Consider the following 24803-nt stretch of genomic DNA (forward strand, 5'->3'; position numbering starts at 1 on the left):
CCCAAAATCACAGTGTTCAGACAATTGCTTCATCACCTCTACAAACTGTGAAATAGACTCACCTTCCTGTGATTCCTTTTATGAAACCTAAACCTCTCAGCAGTAGTCAAAGGTTTAGGTGAACAGTGGTCCTTCAAGCCTTTAACTATGGCCTCATAATGTTTACAGCCAGGCTGAACAGGGTGCACTAGACTGCATAATAAATTAAACGCATTTGCACCCATCACAGTCAGAAAAGCTAGAACATGAATATCATCTGAAATTTAATTTGCCAGCACAAAATATTCAAATCTTTATGTATATGAACTCCATTGCTCTGTCGTTTTGTCATATGGCCCCGTACTTCCAAACATTCTCACCATTTTCAAACACAATCACCTTCCAGAAAAATTAACTAGTCTTATCCATCTCTCTCTCCCTCTCTTATTTGTTTTATTTAACCGTCACCTTCTCATTCTCTCCCATCAGATTCTTCGCTCGCCACACGTCCTGTGGCCGGTTTCTTTTCGCTCACCCACATTACACAGCAGTACACCGCCAGTGTTGCACATGGACTTTTCTTGCCAAAGGGAAAAAAAACCCAACAAATATCACGTGAGGACTTGTCACCTCATGGTCATTTGTTACGTTGGTGGTACTAGGGATCCGGGTGGCTGTGAATAACACACACAAGAGACGGAGAGGTGAGGAACAAATATGCTGCTGTTTATTTTGCATCTGCTCAGAATGCCCTCTCACATTACGTTCAGTACATAACACACAGGGAAGCTTGACAGCAATCCATAAGGGTCAAAATAGACGTGAATACGTAACACTAACAGCTCTAGAAAACTTGCCTGCAAGGATGTTGGTCCCCCTTGAGTTCACATGTAAACCATCCAGGTCATACCTTCCCCAGAAGAGTTCCCAGTGATTCACAAATCTGAAACTCCACGACAATGGCATGCAGGATGCAAAATAAAGATTTTCGCTGTATCTCAATGCATGCAGCAGGAGTAAACCAATTGCAAATTACTGTTTACAGTCAACAGAACTGTAATGCAATACCCTTAACAAGAGAAAATCTGCAGGTGCTGGAAATCCGAGCAACACACACAAAATGCTGGAGGAACTCAGCAGGCCCGAAACATCGACTGTACTTTTTTCCACAGATGCTGCCTGGCCTGCTGAGTTCCACCAGCATTTTCTGTGTGTTGCAATACCCTCGTTGAGCCTTAGCAGTCAACGCATTCTTCACCGATTAATCCCTTCTTCTGTGGTCAGAATTTAAGTAGCGACAGTTGATAATTGACAGGGAGAGCTGGAAGTGAAGGAGAGATTACTTTGCATGAAGTGTGGTAAGAAAGTGAACTCACTTCCTGATATGTCAGGGGAAGAAGAAGATACACTGGGTTTTGAGAGGAAGGTGACAGACCCATATCAAAGATGGCATACCACACATGGACAACTGGAACGGTCTTCTCCTGCCTGAAACAGTCGCTGTGATGCTCTGTTACAAAACTCACAGTGTGCTGGGTTTGTAGGAAATGCTTTGCAGTGTTAGACATCCGTGGTCAAAGAGCTTGTGTGGGAGGCTTCCTTCAGATGTCCAGCTATCTGTCTCTGGGTCATAGCAGTCAAAGGCATCACAGTCTTCGATGGTGTGGTCAGAAGTGATGTATCGGCCTCCGGTAACATAGACTTTATTGTTTACAACTGTGGCTCCATGATGCATCTTCCTCTCTTTCAGATCAGCACATTTTATAAACTGGCTGCTCTTTGTGTCAAAGGCAATCGTTCTCCTTGTGTATCCTGAAAGAGTAACAAGCAGACTTACAACAAAACCATCATTCTCAGGTGCAAACGCTGCAAATGGTGGAAATCTGAACTAGAAACATGAAATTCTGGAAATGCCCTGCAGGCCAGCTAGCATCCGTGGGTGCAGTATCAGAGTTAACAGTTCAGGTTCAGGAGCTGTCATCAGAACTGAGTCAGTGAATGCAAGTGGCATTTTCTCCAGTGCTTTCTGTTATGTTGTTTAAAGGAGCTGGACTGCACTGGCAATTATTGCTCCTATTTACCCCTTGTGAGGGTAGTGGCGAACGCCTTCTTGAACCACAGCAGTCATTTTGGTAAAGGCAGTCCTACAATGCTGTTGGGGGAAAGTTCCAGGATTTAGACCAGAGACCATGAAGGAGTGGTGTGTGATTTGGAGGGGAGTGTTCAGATTGTTTGCTGCCCTTGTCCTACTTATGGTGGAGGTTGGAGGTTTGGGAGGTCCTATCTGAGTATCCTCTCATTGATAAAGACATAATAAAAGGGCATAGACAGTGAGCTGCCAGGCCTCACTGCTGCAGGGAGACTAAGGAGTCATGGGGGTAGGGGCAAGGGCAGATCAGGTGGCAGTTAGTTTGGAAAGGTAGAGGTGATTGTGAGCAAGCATGGTCCATGGCTGTGAACATGTGGGGATGTCCTCTATGGAGAGATCAAGTCAGGTCTAGATGGGCAAGGATAAGTGGGGCTGATGTTGGATGTATTCAGGCACACACTCAGCGATTCAGGAACAGCTTCTTCCCCTCTGCCATCCAATTCCTAAATGGACATTGAACCCATGAGCACTACCTCACTTTTAAAATCTAAATTATATCAGTTTTGGCACAATTGTTAATCTATTCAATATACATATACTGTAATTGATTGATTGATTGATTTTTGTTTTTTTTCTTCTATATTATGCATTGCATTAAACTGCTCCTGCTAAGTTAACAAATTTCATGACACATGCTGGTGATAATAAACCTGTTTCTGATGTTTTGGGGCATGAGGGATTAGCAGCTGTAGAAGTGCATGTTAATAAACTTATTTATTAAAATGAGGGTCTCATGTGTGGACCTCATGGGCTGGAAACAGACCTCTCACAGGCTTCCTCGAGAGTGGTTGTACTGCACCTGTCACAGCCCATGCTATGGTGCGACAGGAAAGCACCCTCAATGCAATGGAACGCCAGGTGCCCGCCTAACCACACCAGTGCATGAGTGGGTCACAGAATCCAAAAGGAACACTGCAATTTACTTTTTAAAATCCATTTTCTTGAGATATAGACATTATCTGTAATGATAGCGTTTATTACCTCTGAACAGGGTGGCTTGTGAGGATGTTTACGAGCCAACCATGTTGCTTTGGGTCTGGAGTCACTTACAGATCAGATTGTGTAAAAACATCAGATTGTCAGCTGGCCTGATGGGATTTGAACTAGGATCCTTGGAAGGTTAGTCAAAGTTAGTTCATAGAACAGAGACATAAAGCACTGCAGCACGTCCTGCTGAGTTCATCCAACCAGATTGTTAACTCATAGAGTGCTTGGTCAGTCCTGCATTACAAAGTATAGTGCACAAAAACAGTTGTATTAAGCACCAAAATTTCTAAGCCCTTGTTCTTAACCTTATTTCCAAACCAGGAAAGCTTACTTCTATCTCAAGCAACCTGAATCAAAGCTTCAATCAGTAATTTATCTTGGTTTCAAGTCAAACCAGGGAAACTCTCTTTCCCTAAAATTCAGACCCTCCATCACTGAGATGAGTTTGATTCATGAGCACTTGAATCACCAAGGAATGGAGGCTATGGATCAAGTGCTAGGGTTACTGCTCGATGGTTAGCACAGAAACGATGGATGGAAAAACCTGTTTCTGTGCTCTTTGAGAAATCTACGCTTGGACTTCTAACAATTTTAAACACTGATGCATATGCTCACAGTTTTTCTACTCAAAACGACATTTACAGCCTTTCCCAGTTCTGATAAAAGGTCATTAACATGAAATACTAACTGTTTCCTAGCCCACAGATGCAACCAACCATGCCTTGAGCTTCAGTGTTTTATTTTGTTAAGAAAATAGGAACTTGTATTTTTATAACACATTTCACCACTATCAGATAATTGCTTCACAGTCAAATAGGAACTTTTTTGAGTGTGGTCTGTTTTAATGTAGGATGTGCAGCAGCTATTCTGCAATAAGCAAGCTCCCAGAACTGTTCATCTGTTCTAGTGATGTTGGTCAAAGGATAACTATTGGCCAAGGCATCATGGGCATCTCCCTTACTCTTGTTTAAAATGTAGGTAGGACGTGGTTCTCTGTAATTAGTCTCAAGCTGTCAACTTCATACTCCTTGTCAGTTTCATGAAATTGCACCATAAATACCAAGTAAACACACAATGTTAAGGTGAATATCAATGATCCTTTGGAGTATTCCCTGAATATCATTCAACTACTTGGTTCAAAAAGGGACTCAGTGAATCTACGGGGTTTCATTTGTCAAGCTGTAAATTACTCCAACAGAGGTTTACAATGACTAATTTATTTTCTTTTAACTTTTTATTTCTGATTTTTATCTAACTCTTCCTTAATCCAATTGTCCTTTCCATCAATGTAGTTCCCCTTCCATATATTACTTGACTTAATTCACACAGAATCCTTCCACATTCTGTACATTTCTCTATTCGTAATAAACAGGGAAGGAGGATGATTGTTGGTCTCAGTATTTCTTGTCTGGTCTGTATCGTGCATTGCGTTTGCTGGACTGTTCCCAAGACAAGCACAGGAGTGGGCTGTACAGTTTACCAGTTTTTATTGATGCACCATTCTGCCTGGTTACACAATGGTTCGGTATGGCAACTGCTCTGCACGTGACTGCAAGAGACTGCAGGGAGTTGTGAACACAGCTCAACACATCACGGGAACCAGCCTCCCCTCCATGGACTCTGCCTATACTTCTCACAGCCTCAATAAATTAACCAGCATAATCAAAGACACTACCACCCTGGACATCTTCTCTTCTTGCATCTCCTTTCAGGCAGAAGATACAAAAGCCTGAAAGCAGTTAGCAGCAGGCTCAAGGACAGCTTCCATCCCACTGTCCTCAAACTCTTGAATGGAGCTCTTGTATGATAAGATGAACTCTTGGCCCCACAATCGACTTTGCTGTGATCTTGCACTTCATTGTTTACATGCACAGTACTCTTTTGGTGCACGTGGCCAAGTGGTTAAGGCACTGGACTAACGACCTGAAGGTCGTGGGTTCGAGCCCCAGCCGAGGGAACGTGTTGTGTCCTTGAGCTTTCACTTAATCACACAGTGCTCTGTGACAACACTGGTGCCAAGCTGTATGGGTCCTAATGCCCTTCCCTTGGACAACATTGGTGCTGTGGAGAGGGGAGACTTGCAGTATGGGCAACTGCTGGTCTTCCATACAACCTTGCCCAGGCCTGCGCCCTGGAGAGTGAAGACTTTCCAGGCACAGATCCATGGTCTCGTAAAACTCTTTTGGTAGTTTTTACACTTCCTCTGCGTAGTTATTGTTTTACCCTGTACTGTGTGACGATTTAACCTGCACGGACTTAGTATGCAAGACAAACTTTTCAGCGTATTTGAGTACAGATGACAATAATAAACCAGTACTGAGACATGGAACTGAAGGAGAAAAATATTCACCTCCTGGGACCCACTCCTCCCTGCCTCATTAAGTTGTGTCTGCTCAGGACAAATACTCCTGACTATTATTGCAATGAATTGCAACCTACCTCCTATGATAATGATCCTGTCCCCAACCACAGCTGCAGGACCACAGATGTTCTTCACCATTCTTGTCTCCATTCTGAACCATATGTTCCGAGCTATGTTGTAAACCTGAATCGTATTACAGAATTGAAAACAAATGTTACAATTAGGCTCTCTGCCCAAATCTTGCTGCAGGTTTAACCCCACTGTCACATAAAGTGAATCTGGCTGCATTATAAGCAGGGTGAAGAATCTGAAAATATTGACTACATTCTTCTCCATCTTATGTACACACAGGTGACCATTTGGGATTCTGGTGGGATGGATTTGCTGGCTCCTGTAAGACAGCAGGCAACTTCATCCATGGCTACAGCATTGCACCTTGCAGAGAAATTTGAATAGTTGAATTAGATGTCCTTGTTTAACTGCACATTGACCTTGGTGCCCTGTATTTTTACTTGAATATATCGCCTGGCAACTATATTTCTGACTTGCAAACGGTTTAGGTTCCAATCAGTTCTCAGGAACAGAACCTTGTTGGAGGACCAGTGTAGAAAAGAGAAATCTGAGCAGGGATGTTCAGAGAACTTTACAGGGTTTTGAAAAGATTGTTTGAGAGACTGTGATATGTTGCAACTTTATAAAACTCCGGTTAGGATACATTAAGCCATAGCACCATAAGACAAAGGAGCAGAATTAGGCCATCCCTCTCAATCACATTCTCCTGCCTTCACCCCATAACCTTTGGTGCCCTTACTAATCAAGAACCAATGAACCTCTGCTTTAAATATGCCCAATGAGTTGGCCTCCACAGACATCCATGGCAATGAATTCCACAGATTCACCACCCTCTAGCTAAGAAAATTCCTCCTCATCTCTGTTGTAGAGGGACATCCTATTCCAAGGCTGTCCCCTTTGGTGCTAGACTGTCGTACTATAGGAAACATCCTCTCAATATTCACTCTATCTAGGCCTTTCAATATTCAATAGGTTTCAATGAGATTCCCCCACCCCCCCATTCTTCTAAACTCCAGTGACTATAGGCCTAAAGTCATCAAACGCTCCTCATATGTTAACCCTTTCACTCCAGGAATCATTCCCCTGAACCTCCTGTAGACTCTCTTCAATGCCAGCATATCTTTTCTGAGAACTGCTCATAATTCTCCAAATAGATCTGGAATATTGTATTGAGTTCCGGTTGCCCACCACAGGAAGGATTTGGAGAGCTTGGAGAGGGTCCAGAAGAGGTTTACCAGGACACTGCCTGGATCAGAGAGCATGGAGGGATCAGACAAAGTAGTGTTGTTTTCTCTGGAGCAGCAGAAGCTGAGGGAAGACCTGACAGAGGTTTATCCTTTTTTTGAACAAAATAAACTTCATTCATAATAAAAATTATTTACAGGAATAAACTGTTAACTGCCTTTTCATTCCTTAAATTCCTATTCAATGCTTTTTGGACTGTTCTATTACATTCATACACGTCAATAGCGCCGCCGCCAGTGGTATACTGTTACAATAATTACAGAGGGGCTTCCTCCCTCAACCCAGCCCCTCCCTCCCTCTCCAGCAGGCGAATAACCCTTACACTGGGCTCCTTCCCCACTAAGTCTGTGTGGTGGCTACACCAAGCTTCAGTGTGCCCCTCAGCAGATCGGAATGCACCAGTCAGTAACACTTTCCCATGGACATCTCCATGCGCAGGCAGACCAAAGGGCGTCTGTCACCGAGATGATGCTCTGTCAGCAGCATTTGATGCTTCTCTTTGAGTGTGTCCCTGGGAAGCAGCCCATAGGCCAGAGAGTCCCCTGCCACGTATCTGCTTGGGATGAACTGCAACGCAGCCTCTTCCACAAACAAGAGAAAATCTGCAGATGCTGATTTGTGTCACCCAGTACTCCCTGTGGCCACCCATTTTAATTCCACTTCCCATTTCCAATCCGATATGTCCATCCATGGCCTCCTCCATTGTCGTGATGAGGCCACACTAAGGTTGGAGAGACAACACCTTATGTTCCATTTGGGTAGCCTCCAAACTGATTGTACGAACATCGATTTCTCAAACTTCTGGTAATGCTGCCCCCCTTCATCATTTCCCAACCCCCTTTCCCTCTCTCACCTTATCTCCTTGCCCACCCATCGCCTCCCTCTGGTGCTCCTCCTCCCTTTTTCTTTCTTCAGTGGCCTTCTGTCTCTTTCACCTATCTACTTCCCAGCTCTTTACTTCATCCCTCCCCCTCCAGGTTTCACCCATCACCTGGTGTTTCTCTCTCCCCTCCACCACCTTTTAAATCTACTCCTCAGCTTTTTTTTCTCCAGTCCTGCTGAAGGGTTTCGGCCTGAAACATCGACTGTACTCTTTTCCATAGATGCTGCCTGGCCTGCTGAGTTCCTCCAGCATGTTGTGTTTGTTGAACGCAGGCTCTTTCATCTTTCTGCACATCTTTTTTGCAAACACACAGCCTAAAAAGAAGTGAGTTACTCTCTGTTCCTCACGACAGTCATCCTGCAGGCAGGCGCCCTGGGAGTGATGTTCTGATGTTATGAGTGAGAAGGCCCATCTCACCACCAGCCAGGCAAGAGCTTGCTTCCTGCTGGTGAGGCCTGGCGGTGAGGCATTCTGGGGATAGTCTGGACAGTTTGCTCAGGGAAGCACCCCACTGTGTCCATCGAGTCCTTCTCCTGCCGTGCCTGCAGGATGTTCTGTGCTGACCACTGCCTGATGGACTTGTGGTCAAAGGTGTGGGGCCAGAAGAATTTTTCCATCAAGGATAGGTAGTACGGCAACATCCAGCTAAAAGGGACGTTGTATGGAAATGGGGCCAGATCTATCCTTCACAACACTAGGGGCAGATAGGTACTTGCTGCCCACACATTAGATTCCACGCACAGTCTGATGCAGTCGCACACAAGAGTCCCCCCCCCCCCCCCGCCCCCAGTCTGCTCCAGTCACAATTTTTGTCGCACACCTTGGCCCCCGTGCACCAGACCCCCGGCACCTGCACGTAACCAGACCTGACAGTGAAGGGGACCCTGGATCAGTTGGGCCAGTTGCTGAAGAGCGGGGCCTCAACCTTTGTGCGGTTAACTCTGGCCGCTGATGCCGACTCAAGCTGGTCACTGGTGCTGATCAATCTGCAAACTGACCTTAGATCCGAGCAGAAGACGGTGATGTTGTCCATGTACAGGGAGGTTCAGAAGTTTATAAGATCATGAGAGGTATAGATAGAACAGGCAGCCTGTATTTTTTTCCCTGGACTAAAATGTCCAACAGAGGGAAAGAGATGTGCAGGACAATTTTTTTCATACGGAGTGCCTGGAATGCACTGCTGGGGGGGGGGCGGGGAGTGTTGGTGGTGGAGGCAGATGTGATAGCTCACGTCGAAGAGTCTTTTAGATAGGCACAGGAATATGCAGAGAATGGAGGGATATGGACCAATCGCAGCCGGAACAGTTTAGTTTAATCAGGCAAGAAAGTCTGCAGATGTTGGAAATCTAGAGCAACACACACACACACAAAATGTTGGAGGAACTCAGCGGGTCGGGCAGCTGAATGAACTGAATGAACGGTCGACGTTTTGGGTCGAGAACTCAGCTTACTTAGTTTGGCACAACGTTGTGGGGGAAGAGCCTGTTCCTATGCAGTGCGGTTCTATACTCTCAAAGTAATTAACCTTGTTTGTACTTTCAGACAAGGAAGTCGTAGTGGTGGATGGTTTCTGTACTCCCAGATGCTGGTTATTGGAACTTAGGAGGATGATGGCACCTAAGAGCGACTCCTTTGTCTGCAGCTTCGGAAACAGCTCTATTTCTATCTTTGATATCACTTTTTTTCCCTTTCAATGTTCTTTTGAAGACCCTGACTTGGAGTTACGTGCTGACTTCGGTTCTTGGCAGATTCAAGGCCAGTGCTGCTGCCTGATGTGTCGTGGGAGTACACGGAAGATCGAAAGCGGCAAGCTGGCTGCTGGCTGTGTGCCCAGAGACCCAAGCTCTTTGGGTACAGAGCTCGGAAAAAGCAATGCAACAGACTTTTAACTCCATAAATCAGCAAGTCGTTTTGTTGTGTCTCCCCTCTCGCTGTGAAATGGGGACATCTCTTTTTTCCTTTTTAGGGAGAGAGCGAGCCTGTGTTATGTCAAATTACCAGGTGAATGTGTAGTCTTTGGGGTAGTGCAAGTCTGTGTCTTTATTGATGCTCTGCTGCACTCTTGAGTGCTCGATAGACAATAGGTGCAAGAGTAGGCCATTCGGCCCTTCGAGCCAGCACCGCCATTCACTGTGATCATGGCTGATCATCCACAATCAGTACTCTTTTCCTGCCTTCTCCCCTTATCCCTTGACTCCGCTATCTTTAAGAGCTCTATCTAACTCTTTCTTGAAAGCATCCAGAGAATTGGCCTCCACTGCCTTCTGAGGCAGAGCATTCCACAGATCCACAACTCTCTGGGTGAAAAAGTTTTTCCTCAACTCCGTTCTAAATGGTCTACCCCTTATTCTTAAACTGTGATCTCTGGTTCTGGACTCCCTCAACATCAGGAATATGTTTCCTGCCTCTAGCGTGTCCAATCCCTTAATAATCTTATATGTTTCAATCAGATCCCCTCTCATCCTTCTAGTGTATACAAGCTCAGTCGCTCCAACCTTTCAACATATGACAGTCCCGCCATCCCGGGAATTAACCTCGTGAACCTACGCTGCACTCCCTCAATAGCAAGAATGTCCTTTCTCAAATTTGGAGACCAAAACTGCACACAGTACTCCAGGTGTGGTCTCACCAGGGCCCTGTACAACTGCAGAAGGACCTCTTTGCTCCTATACTCAATTCCCCTTGTTATGAAGGCCAACATGCCATTAGCTTTCTTCACTGCCTGCTGTACCTGCATGCTTACTTTCAGTGACTGATGAACAAGGACACCTAGATCTCGTTGTACTCCCCCTTTTCCTAACTTGACACCATTCAGATAGTAATCTGCCTTCCTGTTCTTGCCACCAAAGTGGATAACCTCACATTTACCCACATTAAACTGCATCTGCCATACATCTGCCCACTCACCCTGCATTCTCATAACATCCTCCTCACATTTCACACTGCCACCCAGCTTTGTGTCATCTGCAAATTTGCTAATGCTACTTTTAACACCTTCATCTAAATCATTAATGTATATTGTAAATAGCCGTGGTCCCAGCACCAAGCCTTGCAGTACCCAACTAGTCACTGCCTACCATTCTGAAAAGGACCCGTTAATCCCTACTCTTTGTTTCCTGTCTGCCAACCAATTTTCTATCCATGTCAGTACCCTACCCCCAATACCATGTGCTCCAATTTTGCCCACTAATCTCCTATGTGGGACCTTATCAAAGGCTTTCTGAAAGTCCAGGTACACTACATCCACTGGCTTTCCCATGTCCATTTTCATAGTCACATTCTCAAAAATTCCAGAAGATAAGTCAAGCATGATTTCCCCTTCGTAAATCCATGCTGACTCGGACCGATCCTGTTACTGCTATCCAAATATGCCACTATTTCATCCTTTATAATTGACTTCAGCATCTTCCCCACCACTGATGTCAGACTAACTGGTCTATAATTCTCTGTTTTCTCCCTCCCTCCTTTCTTAAAAAGTGGGATAACATTAGCTACCCTCCAATCCACGGGGGGGGGGGTGCAGGGTGCTGATGCTTTTTGCTGGTGTGGTGGTGGGGGTGGTGGCCATTGCTTTGCTGCTGATTGTGCTTGGGAGGGGCAGTTGGGGGAGCTTTAGGGTTCTAACATTTTAACTGTCATTCATTCTTTGGGGCACTCCTCTGTTTTCGTGGATGTTCGCGAAGAAAGAGAATTTCAGGATGTCTATTGTATACATTTCTCTGACATTAAATGCACCTATTGAAACCTATTGATTGTTTGATTGTCACAGGGTTAATCTGACACGGAGTGAGGGTATTTAGTTAATTGCCTCTACGCCGGCTCCTAAAAGTACAACTTTGTCAATCCCACTCCCCCTCTTACTTCCCTGTAACTCTGCAGCTCATTCTCTCTCATGCCCATTAACCTCCTCCTGACTTTCCTCCCCACCAATCAACACTAGGGATAATTTACCTGCATGTCTGTGGAATGTGGGACGAAACCCATACAGTCACAATCTGCAGTCTCCACACACAGTCAACACCAAAGGTCGGGGGTTGGGGGGGGTGTTGTCACATACTTGGCACATATGGCCGAGCGAGGATCTCTGTGCCAATGCTTCCACTAACAGGGAAATCCAAAAACATGGAGTCACGACTATATGAGAGTCACAATTACATCCAGTTGGGAATTGAAGAGAAACACTTTTACCCAGTGAGTGATAAGAATTTGGGGCTCACTCTCTCCGGGAGGAGTTGAGGTGATTTTTTTTAAGGGGTAGTTGGAGAAATGCTTGAGGAACGGAGAGATGAGGAGATGGGTGGGACAGGTCAGTGTGAGAGGAATCTTGGGGTGCAGTACTAACACCAACACAGCTGAGCTGAAAACACTGAGCTTAAGTTACTGATCTAGTTGGTATTCGGTGTGTCAAAAGGCAAGAGCTTGATTGCTGGGGAATTTGATAATTAGTTTTATTTCGTGCTTTTGGTTCTATGTAAGAATAATTTACCTCTGTCTGTGGCCCACTTCTTTCCTGCTGCAGTGGTTACCCATAGGCAGATGGAGAATGTGATGATTCATTAAATAAATCTGGTTAAAATGCTAGCATTAGTAATAATGATCGTGATTGTTTTAACTCCATTGGTTTACTATTGTCCACCAGCTCCTTGTGCTGCTGACCCATCCAGATGGATGATCAAAATGGATGTCTCCTTGCTGAGGACTACTTAGGGATGGACAGCAAATGCTGGCGTTGCTGGCAACATCTGGTCCCCTGAATGAATAAATAAAAATAAGGAGGATATTACAGTGTGGCGAAATCATTGACTGAACCCTGAGATTCCCCTCAGGGAAAGGAAATCAGAAATTCAAGGACATGGGTTTAAGGTGAGAGGGGAAAAGAGAGGCAACTTCTTCATGCAGAGCAACACACACAAAATGCTGGAGGAGCTCATCAGGTCAGGCTGTCAACATTTCGGGCCAAGGGTCTTCATCAGGACTGATGAACTGAAACGCTGACCATTTACTCTTTTCCGTAGATGCTGCCTGGCCTACTGAGTTCCTCCAGCACTTTGTGTGTGTTGCTCGGATTTCCAGCATCTGCAGACAATGGCGTGTTTTCTCTTCATGCAGAGGCTGGTATGTATATGGAAGGGGGTGACAGAGGAAGTGGTTGACCTTGTACAATAACAACATCTAAAAGACATCTGGACAAGAACATGGACAGGAAAGATGTAAGGAATGTGGACCCAAGTTGGGAAAATGTGTCTAGCTTAGATTGGCATCTTGGTCAGTATGGATGGGTTGGGGCAAAGGTACTTTCTTCATGCTGAATTATTGTATAACTTTCAGAATTATATCTGTGTCCAGATTTAGGCAATGACTTTAGGACCTTGAGGCAGTGCAATGGAGATTTATCTAAGGGATGAGGAACTTCGATAAGGTGCAGAAACTGCGGTTGAGGTTTGTACGGAGATGGCCAATGTGAAATTTAATTGGGGTGTTCAATATTATGCAATGTTTCGATAGGTTAAATAAAGATCTGGTTTCTAGATGAGTAACCAGGGCAACATAAGTAGGAAAACTCCCAAGGCATGAGGAAAAGCATTATTGTTGATGTTGTGAGTGAACGTGGGATGTGCTACCTGAAAGGGTGAAGGAAGCAGGTTTACTGGAAGTTTCAAAGGGGAAATTGGATGAAATACCATAAAATGGGGAATGTGTAGGGCTTAACGGAGATTGGGTCTAATTGGTAAGTCCACAGTGGGCTGAGTGGCCACTGTGTACAGTGGAAGTCCAAGAAATACTGGAGGGCTGTCTGCAACTTGAGCTATATCATGTAACTGAATGGATGTAACAGTTTCAGTTATCCTTTGATCAGTGAGCAGTATTATGGGGATATTGTGGTGAGTTTGCCTTTCAATTATTTGCAGTTTGAGTCACTTAATTCACAGCAGATAAATTATTTACCGTTTTTTTTTTCAGAAAACTGTCGGCTATTCATAATACCTGAACGAAACGTTGCTCAGGATTTATCACCTTGAACGCTTGATCTCAATCATTTACGATCACATTATTTATTGATTATTTTACTCTGCTGTCTTGTGTCCTGGGTTTGATGACACCATCTGCTAATGTTCAGTTAATGGATTGCGTCTTGGTTTAACAGCCTGGGTAGACATTAATCTTCAAAGGTAACAATCATTAAGAGAGACGGCGATTAATGTTTTCCACTACTTTAGCCACTTCTGAGAGCTTGTATTCAATCCAGGCCAAATCATCCTGGCGTAGTCATCCTAAATCCTTGCTGGTGGTCATCCAGCAACACTAACTTGCTTATAGCACAAAAAAAATCAGATTAATAGAGCAATTTCAGCCTCACAAGAGCTAACCTTGCATAAAACTTTTTGATGTTTTTGCTTTGTACTGTCTGATTAGCTGCATTATTGAGTAGCTGGATTTAAGGCTGCCAGAATTCTGTGCGTTTAATGACTTCTAATAAATCAAAAGCATAACAGTAACAACTATTGTGTTTTTAGAATGGTCAAACTTTCCCCAGCCTATTTACGCGAACATTAGCAAAGTTTAATACTGAGCTCATCAGGGGAACTTAAAAGCAGGTGACCAAAAACTTGGCAAAGAGCAGGCTGGAGTGAAAGGTGGGGAGGTCCAGGGAGGGAGTTCCAGAGCTAGGGACTTCGACAGGTGAAGGTACGGCTGCCAGTGGTGACTGAATCTGGGGATAATCAGCTGCAAAATTGGAAGAGTGCAGAAAGCTCAGAGGTCATGGTGGGTGGTAAGAGGGGGTGGAGGGTTTTTAAAGTCAAAATGATAAGAATTTTTAAACTGAGGCCTAAACTAGGAGCTAGTGTGAGCCAGTGTGCATGGTCTTGTGGGATGATTAGGGCATGGGGTGGTGGGGGGGGGGGAATGAGGGCAAGTAGTGAGCAGAGTTTTGGATGTCCTCAAGTTTGTGGAGGAGGCTAAACACCATGGGATAGTCAGATGGCACAAGGCGTCACCAACTTATTGTAGAGACTTAGGGTCGTACACCACAGAAACAGGCCCCTGGTCCATCCCTACCAAGATCCCTTCACAGCTAGTCCCATCCACCCAAATTTGGTCCAAGTTCCTCTAAAACCTACCTATCCACGTACCTTACACTTAAACATGGTTAAATGTGTGTTGTGTCACCTCCCCTTCTCCTAACACAATCAACCAATGGAGAACAGATCTGACAGACATACCTGTATCAGGCGAGCAGCATTCCGGCCCACATCTTCCCCGCCAAAAACGTAGAGGCGTTGATTGACAGCAGCGGTAGCTGGGTGCAGCATAGCAACGGGCATCGGGGCCATTCTTTCCCAGATTCCGAAAACGCTGTCGTACCTGTGCAGTGTGTCCAGTATCTCTTGACTGGGCCCGATTCCTCCCAGAGAGAAAATATAATTCACGTGCGCGAGGGTCTGATGGGAATAACAGGGAAAAGGCATGTCTTTCTCGGTCCGCCAGTGGTTCATCTTAAAGGAGAAACTATAAACTCTTGCACTCGCAGTTCTTTTCTTGTTACTAATGATCAGTCCTCCAAGGACGTACACGTTCCTGTGTAAGCAAACGCAAGAAGCTTTATAAAGATGTACAGGGAGCTTTGAGAGGGCGCGCCATTGCTGGTCCATATAATTATACAAGAAAACCTCTCTCGTGGTCTCTTGGTTGCTCTTCCTACCTCCAATGGTGACAAGGAACTCCTGGGAAGCACACCGACGTGGTAAGTGCATCAAGGGTGTACTGTTGGGGCTGCTTGCAGGGCTCAAAGAAAATAGCAGCCTGAGGGCTGACTCCAAGATGCCCCTGCAAACGGGTGAACCTTGGATGAAGGGGTTGTTGGCGATGAAGTGAAAGAGGTAAGTGGGGTGGACATACTGGAGCCGCACCTTCTCGAGGAGCTCATGTGCATGGTGCTGCCGGGTCTTTGGGTCGTGACTGATCCAGGCGGACAGGGTGTCAAATACCTGCTCTTCTTCGGCGCGGAGTTCATCGTCCCCGAGGTAGCCCGCCAGCTCAGTGCAGGAGAGCTCCTTCAGCTCCTCCGTAGTTGCCACCTCCAGGAAGTGCTCCAGAGCCATTTTCTTCGCCCGTCTCTCCAGGCTCCTGCAGTTGAACACTTGTGCAAGCCTTACCATGCCAAGGCAGTTGTCAGCGGTTAACTGACTTTGCAAGTATGTCGAGCAAGCCTCAAGCACGTTGGGGTATTGGTAAACAGCAGACGCTTCCATCAAATAGAAAACGTTTGCCGCATTTATGGTAATTTCCCCTGTATACACATAATCCACAAGCAGAGCCAGAATGTCCCCATCGATCCCCAACAGGTGGATCCGCCTGAGGAAACTTTCTCTAAAGTTGTGACAAAACATAGCCCAGAAGTAGGGACTACTGGACGCCAGGACACTTCGATGACAAGGCAGTTCTTTCCCCCCAGCACAGAGTATTACATCAGTCAAGGTCTCTTCATGACGTAGTGTATTCAGCTGTTTCAATAATTGGTGAGACAGGTCCATTTCTTTGAACTGAAATGAGCTGTGAAGAACTGTAGGTTCATTCATGCTGTAAAACAACAAAAAAAAATGAGACATGAAAGGTAACCCAGATCTTTTTCAGCAGAAATTTTATGGCGTACTTTATCCATTTGTTTCCAGCTTGCTTCAGGAAGAATTAATAATGTGAACATTCTCTAAATGAATCCACACCAACAACAAAGTTCAAGGATGTGGGTTGATTATGGATAGCAAAACATTCTCGATCAGGGGTTCCTAACCTGGGATCCACAGACCCCTAGTTAATGGTAGGGATCCATGGCATCAAAAAGGTTGGGAACCCCTGCTCTGGAGAGTTTCACTTGTTTTACAAATATTTGATGCTGTTTGGCTTAGTTGGCTGAAGTCTTGAATTTTATAGCCTATTTGTGAAAGATAATTAGCAGAAAAAAACATAATTAACAAAAAAAATTGTGGGATGTGCTAAGTCACCACTATGCACTAAGTTGTAATCTAGAACACTTTGCCTGAAAGGAGAATGAAAACAGATTCTGTGTGGATTTTCAAATGGGAGATGACTGAAGGAGTAACATTTACAAGGCTTTGCTGGAAAAGGAAGGGATGTAGGGTTACTTGAAGGGTAGCTTTAACCTCTGTGGTGAGACGTGTCCAGGTTAGACATTCTGCTCCAATCTAGACATGGTGAGCGCTAGTAGCATGTGTTAATGCCAGGAGAGCCTCCAGTTGTCAAGGAAACTCAGGCATGAAACACTCACCCCCCCAAAAAAAAACATACACTTCTCTTGCAAAGTTATTACACTGGAAACTGGGGCACAACAGCTATTGCTCTAGCAGCCAGGGGTGACACCATTGAGTTTAAGTCCCAATTACAGCAGTCGGTAAATTTAAATTGAACCAATAAAACAAAGTACATTTCAGCAGTGACAACCATGAAGTTGCTGGATCATCAAGAAAACTAATGTACTTCAGAGGTGAGTATCTGCTGTCTTTATCTTGTCTGGCCAATATGTGACCCCAGATCAACCAATGTGACCCCAGAGGTAATTGGGGATGGACAATAAATTTCATTGTTTCAAGGGACATCCAATCCCCAGAACTGAAATGATTTACCTTCTAGTTGTCACTGGTCCCAGAGAAGAACAAAAAAGTGTTCAAAACCATGGGAAGAAATTAACTGGTTTGGTGTGTTGAGTTCTGGTTTCTGATCAGCCAGTGTACCTCATTCAACTTGAACAATTTGACTGGGTTGGTTATCGTACCTTCTAGTTCCAGAGCTAAATTATTTTTCTGTTTGTCCTATGAGGTGAAATGATTTCCTGGTTATAGAAACGGGTCGTTTGACTCAGCTGGTCCATACCACCCAAGATGCCCATCATAACTGGTCCTGTTTGTCCACGTTTGGGCCATATCCCTCTACACCTTCTCTTGAACAATGGTAATGGCATTTAGGTCAGTTATATCTGTTGCCCAGTAACTAAGTGACACTTCAGAAATTAGTGCCTTTCAGGCACGAGGTCAAATTGACCTGATAGTAGGCTCATTCATTTTTTCTTCTCCAAGCTTACGAACACCACGTAGACACTGGGTCCCAGTAAAGCCCCTCAATGTCAGCAACAAAGAGAAAATACTCAAGATTGCACTGCTGAGACATAGAATGTGAAGGAATCATTATCACATTTCAATAACATTTGCCCAAACGTGTCCCAGCCCAATTTTCAACCCTGTTCCTTACCTCGCAACCTATTCCTTCCCAAAACACTACAAGGGGCACCCTAATTCCCTAGGGAAATCAGAACTTGAACAAAGAAGGATACTTTGTTCGTTGGAAAGGTTGAAGGTGCAAACACATCACCTCATGTGAAAGGAACAATTAGTCAAGGAATCTTACCTCCTACATAAAAGAATCCTATTCCCCAATAACATCGGTGAGTCAACGTTATTTTCAAACGAATTGGCAAAGATCAAAAGGTTATGAGCTTGAAGAAAGACACACGGAGCGAGTTTTGACGTGCTTACACATTTCTTGAAGATTATTAAATTACCTGACTTCCAGGGTTAATGATGTCCAGGGTTCCTTCCAGGGTTAATAGCATTGAATTTTTCTCTTTACACCTTCTTTGCTGGTTTGATGTTGTCTGACAGTGGTGCTCAAAGGTACAAATGCAGCAGAAGAATGTAAAGGCCTTTCTGTGGTGGGTTCAGTAAAACTTCCCTGAATTAATGATTCCAGATTTGTTAATAAGTAGACAGCCTTGCTTTGAAACTTGTATTTAGATCAGCTCTCAGACACAAAACATTACTTACATTCCGAGACTATTAATAGACCAGCATACACTTTCAACTAACAGCACATGTGACATCGCACTTGTTTGTGCTAGTGGTAAGATAAGACATGCAATGTTTTGATGTCTCCTCTGAGGCAGGGTGGTCTGATATTTTCAGCCTTTGAAGGGTCCATCTCCATCTACTCTAAGCTTGGGACACATCCAGAAAGGATTGATTGATCTAGTACCAAACCTGGATTAATTTCCCCAAACCGGAGTTTCTACTCAAACTTCAAAATTTAACCTTGTTTTCGCTATGGGTTGCTTCTCTTAACCATTGTATGTTCTGATAAGTTGCTGCTGGACAGGAGATCAATCCCACAGATTACTGCAACAGCATTACAGCATCACACCTCACAGAAAAAGATTCTTCAGCCCAGCTTGTTCATGCCAACCAAAATGTCTGCCTGAGCTGGTCCCATTTGCCAGCAGCTAGCCAAAATCCTTCTAAACCCTTTTCATCTATGTACCTGTCCAGTTGTCTTTTAAATTGTGTAGTTGTACCCATTTCTATCATTTCCTCATTCCACATACTCGCCACCCTCTGATGTTGCCAGGTTCTTGAGGGGCTGAATTATAGTCGGGGGCAGGGGGAATGGTTTGGCACGCTAGGACTTTATTCGTCAGAGTGTAGGAGACGGAGTGGTGAGCTAGTAGAGGTGTAAAAGGTCATGTGGGGCATAGAAAGGATGAATACACCCAGAGAAAGAGAATCAAAAACTAGAGGGCAGAGCTTTAAGATGAGAGGGGAAGATTTTTTGCCCGAACTTCCAGTAATTGCCCCCCAATTCACCATTCCCCATTCCCATTTCCCTCTCTCATATTATTTCCTTACCTGCCTATCACCGCCCTCCGGTGCTCTTCCTCCTTCCTTTTCTTCCATGTTCTTCTCCCCTCTCCTATCAGATCTCCCCCTTCTCCAGCCCTTTATTTCTTTCTCCAACCAACTTCCAGGCTCTTTACTTCACCCCTTACCCCTCTCCTGGTTTCCCTGATCACCTGTCACTTTGTACTTCTTCCTCCCCTCCCCCCACCCTCTTTCTCTGACTTCTCATCTTCTTTCCAGTCCCTGATGAAGGGTCTCGGCCTGAAACGTCGACTCTACTCTTTTCCATAGATGCTGCCTGGCCGGCTGAGTTCCTCCAGCATTTTGTGTGTGTTGCAAAGTTTCAAAGGGATTTGGGGGGCAAGAGGGTACTGCATTTATGAAACAAGCTACCAGGTAATCTGGGAGGGCTGGGTACCATTAAACAAACAAAATGCGTTTGGATGTACATGCATAGGAAAGGGTCAGACCACTGAAGCATTTGAGGAACATGGACCAAACATGAGTAAACGGGACTAGTTTAGAACGGGATCTTGGTTAGCATGGTCGGACTAGGTCAAAGGTCCTGTTTCCATGTTGTATTACTCCATGGCTCTGGAAGCATCTTGAATGGCAAACGTTATCCCTTTAAATAATCTCATCCGAATGGAGGCACCTCTGCTGGAGTGCCAGAGGCATTGAGTACAGGAGACGGGGTGTTATGTTGAAGTTATATAAGATGTTGACGAGGCCTGATTTAGAGTCTCATTCGCTGCTCTGCTTACCTACCTGCTGGAAAGATATCAACAAGGATGTTTCTGGGAATTGAGGACTTGAGTTACAGGGAAAGGTTGAATGGGTCAGGACTTCATTCCCTGGAGTGTAGAAGAATGAGGACTGATTTGGTAGAGGTATGCAAAATTATGAGGGGTATAGACAGAGTAACTGCAAGCAGGCTTTTTCCACTGAGGTGGGTGAGACTAGAGCAAGAGATCTTAGGTTAAGGCTGGAAGGTGAAATATATAAGGGGAACCTGAGGGGAAACTCCTTCACTCAGAGGATGGTGGGCTGCCAGTGAAAGTAGAGGATGCAGGTTTGATTTCAGTATTTAAGAGAAATTTGGGTAGGTATATATATAGGTGGGATATGGACAGTTATGGTCCAGGTCTGGGTGGATGGGACTAGGCAGATAAATGGTTCAACAGAGACTGGATGGACAGAAGGGCCTGTTTCTGGGCTGTGGTACTCTATAGATTCTCACACTGTGCTAAATCTACCCCAATGAGTGGGCAAAACCCATGAGATCGAATCAGCAGCGGGAGCTGAACCCGGGATAGTACTGGGAAAACGTTGCGCATTGGGTCCTGGTTTGGTTAACTTCCTGTGGAAGGGAAAAGGAGATGAAGGGTAGCAATACGTGTTGGCACATGTCAACAGAGCAGAGCTTTGGATAAAGCAGCTGAAGAGCCATTACAACTGGTAGGATTTCCTGCTCTTCGGCAAATAATAGTGGCATCATATGATTTCCAAACAGAAGCAAAGGAGCAGGAGGAGGCCATTTTCTTCTGAGATATCACTGTTACTTCTGATTTATTTCTAACAGCTAGACTATCTTCCCAAACCAGTCGCTCGCTGGTTAAATATTGTACCACTTGTTCTTTGGGGTGGAAGTGTGTTTGTGTGGTCCCAGTGCCAGGAAACTGTTTGTCTTGGCCACAGCCCAGCCGAGCAGAGGAGACATCATGGAAAATACCATCAGTCACTCTGTACCCTGTACTGCAGTTGACCCACATATAGACCGTTGGTCACTAAAGAGTCCTTTGGCTCTGATCCACGTCACAATTTGATTGTCAACAACAACAGTTGGCTGGCTTTCCCGGGGCTGAATAACTTTGTGGTAAACCCATTCCCTCCAGCAGAGGGTGACTCAGTAAAGGTCTGGTAGAGATCACGTCCCGTGCTATGCTGCTTAGTGAATTAAAAGGGGTGATTCTTTATTTTATTCAACCTGACACATTGTTTTTTTTTAGAGAACTAGTTCATCCATTTTCTATATATTTGTTTTGACTCCACATCTGGGCATTTCTGCTGTTGGCTTATTAATGCTACACAGTGGACACAGTAAAACATCATTGTTTTGCATGCGATCTGGACAGATCATGGCATACATATTTAGTTAAGATAGTAAAAAAAGAAACAAAATGCAGAATGCAGTGTAGCAATTACAGAGAAGTTCAGTGCTAGTAAACAAAGTGCAAGGGGCCATGATGAAGTCCTCAGATTGTGTTGGTTGTTAACGCAAACACCACATGTCACTGTACTTATGAATCTGAATCTGACGTGGGTTGAAAGATCACGAGTTCATTGTTTAGCGGATGAGAGGTCTGTTCAAGAGTCTAATGCCAGTGGCATAGAAGCTGTCTTGAGTCCTTGAGTCTCAAACTTTTGTAATTTCCTCCCAACGGGAGAGAGGAGACGAGAGAATGACCGATGTGGGAGGGGTCCTCAATTACGTTAGCTACTTTCGCAAGGCGGCTGGCAGTCCATTGGGAGTCAATGGGGGGAGGAGGGTGGGAGTTAGCTTGTGTGATTTTTGTTTCAGCCGGGCAGGATTTAAATTGGATGAAAGACACAAATAGCAACGGATTGAGAAGCTCAAAGGGTGTTACTGTGCGGCATTTAAAAATGGTTCGAAAACCAATTTCTTTCCTGGTGCCTTGGGGTCCCGATTCAATCTAACTTGCAGCTAGTATCTGGCTCATAAGCAAGCACTCAGCAACAAAAACAACATAACCTCCCACTCTTATGTCCCTCAGTAAGTCATTCTTAAACTTATGCCCTCTAATTTCTGATTCCCTTACCTTGGAAAAAAGATTGTGTGCATTCACCATATCCGTGCTGCTCATGATGAGAATGTCAGAAACGTTTTTAAAAAGTAGGATTACTATTAATGTGTGCTTGATTGTGCAAACGATTGGCCGAAGGGTGTGTTTCTGTGCTGCATCTCTCAATTACGCAATATTAACATATGATCATAATAGTGAGGGAAAGGCACCTCCAATCTGCCCAGACAATGAATTATTTATATGCAGTATTAGACAGAAAGGATTGTCAAACCCAACTGATATCCCAACCCTGTTTTGAGAGCTATTTCTATCTGAGCTCTTTTGGCCAGTAAACACGGAGTCACAGAAGCCAAAAGAAAAATGCAGATGAAATAAAAAGAGGAGAATCTGAAAATACTCAGCCGATCAGACAGTACCTGTAAAGAGAGAAATACACTTAGACTTTCAATGGCAATGACTACATCTCTCTTTCTCTACAGAAGCTGACTGACTTGTTGATTATTTCCAGGGAAGAATGAAATGGGAGAAGTCTGTTCAGACAATTGAGCCTTTTCTGCCATTGACTGACATTGCGGCAAAATGATGAGATAACTCCATATAATCACCTTTCCCTTTATCCCTTACCATCTTTGGCTAGCACAGTTCTGTCAAGCTCAGATTTGAAAATAATTGTCTGACAGAGATATGTGGAGCTGGCTTCAAATTTTCCCCTCCACTGCTTTTGTCCTGAGAGCTCTGGCTTTGAATTTTGAACATTACGCCATTCAAAATCCAAGTCAGCAAAAATGCCGCCTATCTGCATTATCCTCATTGCAATTCCCCTTAATATCATCAATCAAATCATTATTTAAGTTTCAAAATTCCAGAGAGTGCAACTCTGTAAAGAAGCCTCCATATCAGGAATTACACAGTACGATGGTCTCTGTAGACTGCAACCTGTCCCCTTTAACTTTGGCATCACTGATCTCAAAAATGATTTGGGGGTGAAATGGTGGAGGCGAAGTTATCATCAAGTTATGCAGAAAAAGGTTTCTTTTTCTCCAGAGTGAGGTACAAAAATACCCACTGACCTCTCAAACTTTTCACTGCCAAGCATACAACCTCATGCTCCTCGAGAGCCCTCCCTCTCCCCACACCCTAATGAAGATCCGTGTCTCCAAGTGCCTTTCCCTCCCTGTTCAAACCTTGAAATGACTACCCAAGATCCCATCCTTCTCACTCCCAAACTCCCACAGCCACTAGACATTACTGTCCATCTCCACCAACCTCCTCGTCATCTCCACAACCTGGCCTCGAGAACTGATAGAGGTGGCCCACAGGCAAAACAGTTTTTAGCTTCCTGCTGTTGCATCCATGGGTGTGCTAAGGAAGGGCCTCGGCCTAAGATGTTGACTGTCCATTTTCCTCCATAGATGCTGCCTGACCTGCTGAGTTCCTCCTGTATTTTTTGAGCATTTTGCTCAAGATTTTGTGTGTTTAGCGGAGTGTATGTTTCTCCAGGCCAACTTATTGAGTCCGTACAACCACACAGGTAGTGCTCCGTCCCTCACCATTCTCATGGTCGGCTAATCAGGCAGGTTAGATCACAAGGGATCCGTGGAGCACATGATAACAGGATTCATTTTTGGCTTGAATGCAGGAAGCAGAAGATGATGTCAGAAGGGTGTTACTCAAACAAGAGCCCTGTCACTGGTGGTGTGCCAAAGGGGTCAGTTCTGGGACCTTTGATGCTTGTTACTCACATGAACAACTTGGATGAGAATGGTTCATATGTTTGTGGACAATACCTAAAATAGATGTTGAAAATTACAGAGGAGTCTTAATCAGCTGGGTAAGTGGGCTGAGGATTGGCAAACAGTGCTTAATGCCGATAAGAGTGAGGTGCTGCAATTGGGAAGCCAAACCAGTTAATGGCAGAGCCCGAGGAGTGTTGCAGAACAGGGGGACCTGGAAGTACAAGTACATAGTTCACTGAAGGTGGTGAAAAGGCATTTGGCACACTGGACTTCATCGGTCAGTGCACTGAGGCTAAGGGCTGGGACATGATGTTTCAGTTACAGGAGACACTGGAGAGGCAGCAGCTGGAGTATTGTCTACAGATTTAGTACCAGTCTTACAGGAACAATGTCATGAAGCTGGAAAGTGTGCAAAGAAGATTGAGGAGAATGTTACCAGGACTTGAGGGCCTGGGTTACAGGGAGAGGTTGGGTAGGCTAAGACTTTATTTCTTGGAACGCAAGAGAGTGAGGGATGGCCTTACAGAGGTGAATAAAATCATGAGAGGCTTAGATCAGGTGAATGCATTTTCTGTAAGGGAAGGGAATCTCTGGGGCATAGGGTTAAGGTGAGAGAGAAAAGATTTAGGGGGACCTGGGGGAGGGGGCAGTGCAACTTCCTCATGCAGAGGGTGGTACATTTAAGGAATGAGCTACTGGAGGAAGTAGTTGAGCTGGGTACAATGAAGTCATTTAAAAGACATTTGGATAAGAACATGGATAGGAAAGATTTAGAGGGATATAGGTTAAATACTGGCAGGTGGTATTAGCCTAGATAGGCACCTTGGTCAGTATGAATATAACACACACACAAAAATGCTGGTGAACGCAGCAGGCCAGGCCGC

The 24803-nt window shown here is 44.7% G+C and overlaps 1 protein-coding gene and 1 long non-coding RNA gene across 3 annotated transcripts in view; one reads left to right on the forward strand and one right to left on the reverse strand.

Moving 5' to 3' along the window:
* Positions 1 to 14156, forward strand: part of LOC140199390 (uncharacterized) — a 40087-nt gene extending 25931 nt beyond the window's left edge. The window contains exons 2-4 of the long non-coding RNA XR_011886410.1: positions 9220 to 9678; positions 12317 to 12540; positions 13639 to 14156. This is a non-coding gene — a long non-coding RNA (uncharacterized lncRNA). The remainder of the gene's footprint in view (positions 1 to 9219; positions 9679 to 12316; positions 12541 to 13638) is intronic.
* LOC140199384 (kelch-like protein 38) lies at positions 685 to 22287 on the reverse strand. Of its 2 annotated transcripts, none has more exons than XM_072261379.1 (5): positions 22199 to 22287; positions 18251 to 18420; positions 14901 to 16257; positions 5555 to 5660; positions 685 to 1791 (listed from the first exon to the last, which is right to left on the reverse strand). In XM_072261379.1, the coding sequence occupies exons 3-5, from the start codon at positions 16254 to 16256 to the stop codon at positions 1502 to 1504; spliced, it is 1752 nt and encodes a 583-aa protein (XP_072117480.1). In that variant the 5' UTR covers position 16257; positions 18251 to 18420; positions 22199 to 22287; the 3' UTR covers positions 685 to 1501. The 2 variants fall into 2 exon arrangements, with proteins under 2 accessions (XP_072117480.1, XP_072117489.1); XM_072261388.1 differs by having other exon boundaries at positions 18251 to 18395; positions 22199 to 22277.
* Between the last annotated feature and the right edge of the window lie 2516 nt (positions 22288 to 24803).

Source organism: Mobula birostris, chromosome 1 (genome assembly GCF_030028105.1).
Source record: "Mobula birostris isolate sMobBir1 chromosome 1, sMobBir1.hap1, whole genome shotgun sequence".
In the NCBI taxonomy this organism is placed as follows: Eukaryota; Metazoa; Chordata; class Chondrichthyes; order Myliobatiformes; family Myliobatidae; genus Mobula; species Mobula birostris.